This window comes from Epinephelus moara, chromosome 13 (genome assembly GCF_006386435.1).
Source record: "Epinephelus moara isolate mb chromosome 13, YSFRI_EMoa_1.0, whole genome shotgun sequence".
Lineage (NCBI taxonomy): Eukaryota > Metazoa > Chordata > Actinopteri > Perciformes > Serranidae > Epinephelus > Epinephelus moara.
The window spans coordinates 34,021,066-34,023,857 of NC_065518.1; the positions used below are offsets into that span (position 1 = coordinate 34,021,066).

The window sequence follows — 2,792 nt, forward strand, 5'->3', positions numbered from 1 at the left end:
GGCGCACGGTGTGCCAAACTTACAAAATCCGCTTGGCCACACCCAGTTGGCGAAGCGCAGGTGAGCTGCGCCTCCACCGCGCCCGGTCTGCGAAACTAGAGCCCTTTATGTCATTTTTACCAAAAAATAAGAGACAAAACTATAAGCTCAGATACCGGCATAATGGAAATTTTGGATAGTCTAGGTAAGCCATTTGCTGTCCCCTATGAATGAAGCACTCCCCGGACTCTGTGGTTAACCAAATATCACATTTTGCAGTTGTATTAGATATGCTAAGTTTAACAAAATCAATGACAAAGACAAGAATGAAAGGCAACAAAAACTAGGATAAGAACCATTGCAAGCTATTCTTCCACAGTTTGCCAGCACTGCAGCTCCTGATTTAAGATTCAGATTCAGAATACTTTATGAATCCCAAAAGGGCAATCCATTTCTACAGCCTAATACATAACAGCAGCAATATAGACAAGGAGCAACAATATAGACAAGGAGCAACAATATAGACAAGGAAAACAAAAACAATTGACAGGATGTAGAGGGGTGGTTTAGATATTTGCAAGCTGGCTACTATCGGCATGTAATAGCCTGATAGCAGAGGGAATGAAGGAATTTGCAAATCGATTTGCTTTCTGTCCAGACGCATAATAGCGCCGGCCAGAGAACATGACTGAGGATTCCCTGAAAAGTGTGCGATTAAGCTGACTTATTATTCCTTCTTTCTTCATTCTTATTCCTGCTTTCTGGACCACTTGCTTCTTCCAGAGAGCATGTGGATCTTTTTGCCAGACTCCAGTGTTCTCAGAAAAGACTTTAACAATGTTATTTAAATAGTTTTTATCTTTCACAGACAACCCATTGCACCAGCACACAAATGAAAAAGTTAAAAGACTCTCGATAAAAGTTTGATGAAAGTCGCATAGAATGTTCACCAAAGACACCAAAAGAGTTTAGCTTCCTCAGCAAGTCCATTTTTTGATGCCCCTGCTTGACAATACAATCAGTGTCCTCATCAGATTGTGTAGTTGTGAGTCAAACATTGTTCCTAAATACTTAATTTGCCTACCTAATTTGCTTAAGCATGTCTGCAAATTTTAAGGCTTTATTAATACTCTGACTGCTCCTCTAAACAGCTGCCTAGCACTCTGAAAACTAAAATATCTGATGCCTACAAAGCAGGAGAAGGCTATAAGAAGATAGCAAAGTGTTTTCAGGTAGCTGTTTCTTCAGTTTGTAATGTAATCAAGAAATGTCAGTTAACAGGAACTGTGGAGGTCAAGTTGAGGTCTGGAAAGCCAAGAAAACTTTCTGAGAGATCTGCTCGCTAAAAAGGCAAATCAAAACCCTCGTTTGACCACAAAAGACCTGCAGGGTTATTTAGCAGACTCTGGAGTGGTGGTGCACTGTTCTACTGTGCAGCAACACCTGTACATCAGAAGAAAACATTTCCTGCATCCTCACCACAAAGTTCAGCGTCAGAAGTTTGCAAGGGAACATCTAAACAAGCCTGATGCTTTTTGGAAACAAGTCCTGTGGACTGATCAAGTTAAAATAGAACTTTTTGGACACAGTGAGCAAAGGTAACTGTGATCTGCCTGAGATTAATTCTGATTAATCCTAAAAATAGATAGAAAGATAATCGTTTGTGGCAGCCGTTAACCTAATTAATCAATCAATCAATTCATTAATTTAGTCCTGTATAATTTTACAGCACGTCCACGGTACTTTAACAAAAGGTAGCGTATAGTACAAATTTGCAGTAGGCTATACATGATGATTTGTAGCACAGGTTTACACCATAACCCTGGGTAACCCGGTGTGAGATTCAATCACAGTTATTTTCTTAAGATGTGTATTAAAAGCTAACAATCTATATGTGGCCTGAGTAGGCTACTTTCATTTATACTGAGGCTGATTTTAGAGTGTCATTCTGAGCTCATGCTACATTTTATTATTATAAAAAATAAAATATATAAATATAAATAAAAAATATATACTTATTGCCCGCTTCATGCTGATTTAAATAGCTTACTATTTCTTCTTAACAGCAGTGAGAGCAGGACTGGGGAGATAACGGTACATTCAGTCAGGGCTGCAGTGGGTGCCTCTCTCAGCATTAGTCTCTGATCACTGAGTGCATCCAGATTGCAGGAGCAGTAACCCATACACTCACCCAGGTTCCTCAGAGGATCGATGGCCTTTGCCTGGGACGTCCCGGCTCCATTCTTCAGCACGGGGACTGCTTTCTTCCTGTTGCCCAACATAACGCAAGAAAGCTGCGCTTTATCTCGCTCTGCCTCCCTCCTTCCTCCCTTCGCCCTTCCTGTAGCCGGGTCCTGTGTTGTTCCTCAGGCAGGAGATGAGCGCTTTAGTGGATCAGCTGCTCGGAGCTCCTGCAGGAGGAGGAGAGGAGAGTGTTGAGAGGCTCGGCGCTCCGCAGGCTGCTCCTCATGGTTTTATCCCGGAGGAGGTGGAAAGCAGGAGTCTGGCCAAACCTTCACCCTGCTGATGTCACAGAAATTGGATTTATAAACATAGAGCTGTATGAATTAGACAGGCGTCAAACGGCACAACAGACAGAGGCTTCCTGTGGTGACTTTCAAAATAAAAGTCGTGGGTATCACATCAGTTTAGGGAAAATTGTATAGGTTCATAATTCAACAAAGGTTTTCCAGAGTAATTTGATTGGACAGATAAACAAAAAAGAGATCAACCGAATTACGTTTTATTATAATCTGCTACTGTAGAGAAACAAGTGGGCAGGTTGCTGAAAATTCAGGTAAATTTAATAAAGG

The 2,792-nt window shown here is 41.4% G+C and overlaps 1 protein-coding gene across 1 annotated transcript in view; it reads right to left on the bottom strand.

Annotated features, from left to right (window-relative positions):
* The window catches only part of LOC126399930 (1-phosphatidylinositol 4,5-bisphosphate phosphodiesterase delta-3-A-like), a 43,201-nt gene extending 40,645 nt beyond the window's left edge, over window positions 1–2,556 (bottom strand). Inside the window, exon 1 of the mRNA XM_050060276.1 lies at window positions 2,171–2,556. Within this exon, the coding sequence (XP_049916233.1) occupies window positions 2,171–2,261 (91 nt within the window). The 5' untranslated portion in view covers window positions 2,262–2,556. The remainder of the gene's footprint in view (window positions 1–2,170) is intronic.
* Window positions 2,557–2,792: the final 236 nt, after the last annotated feature.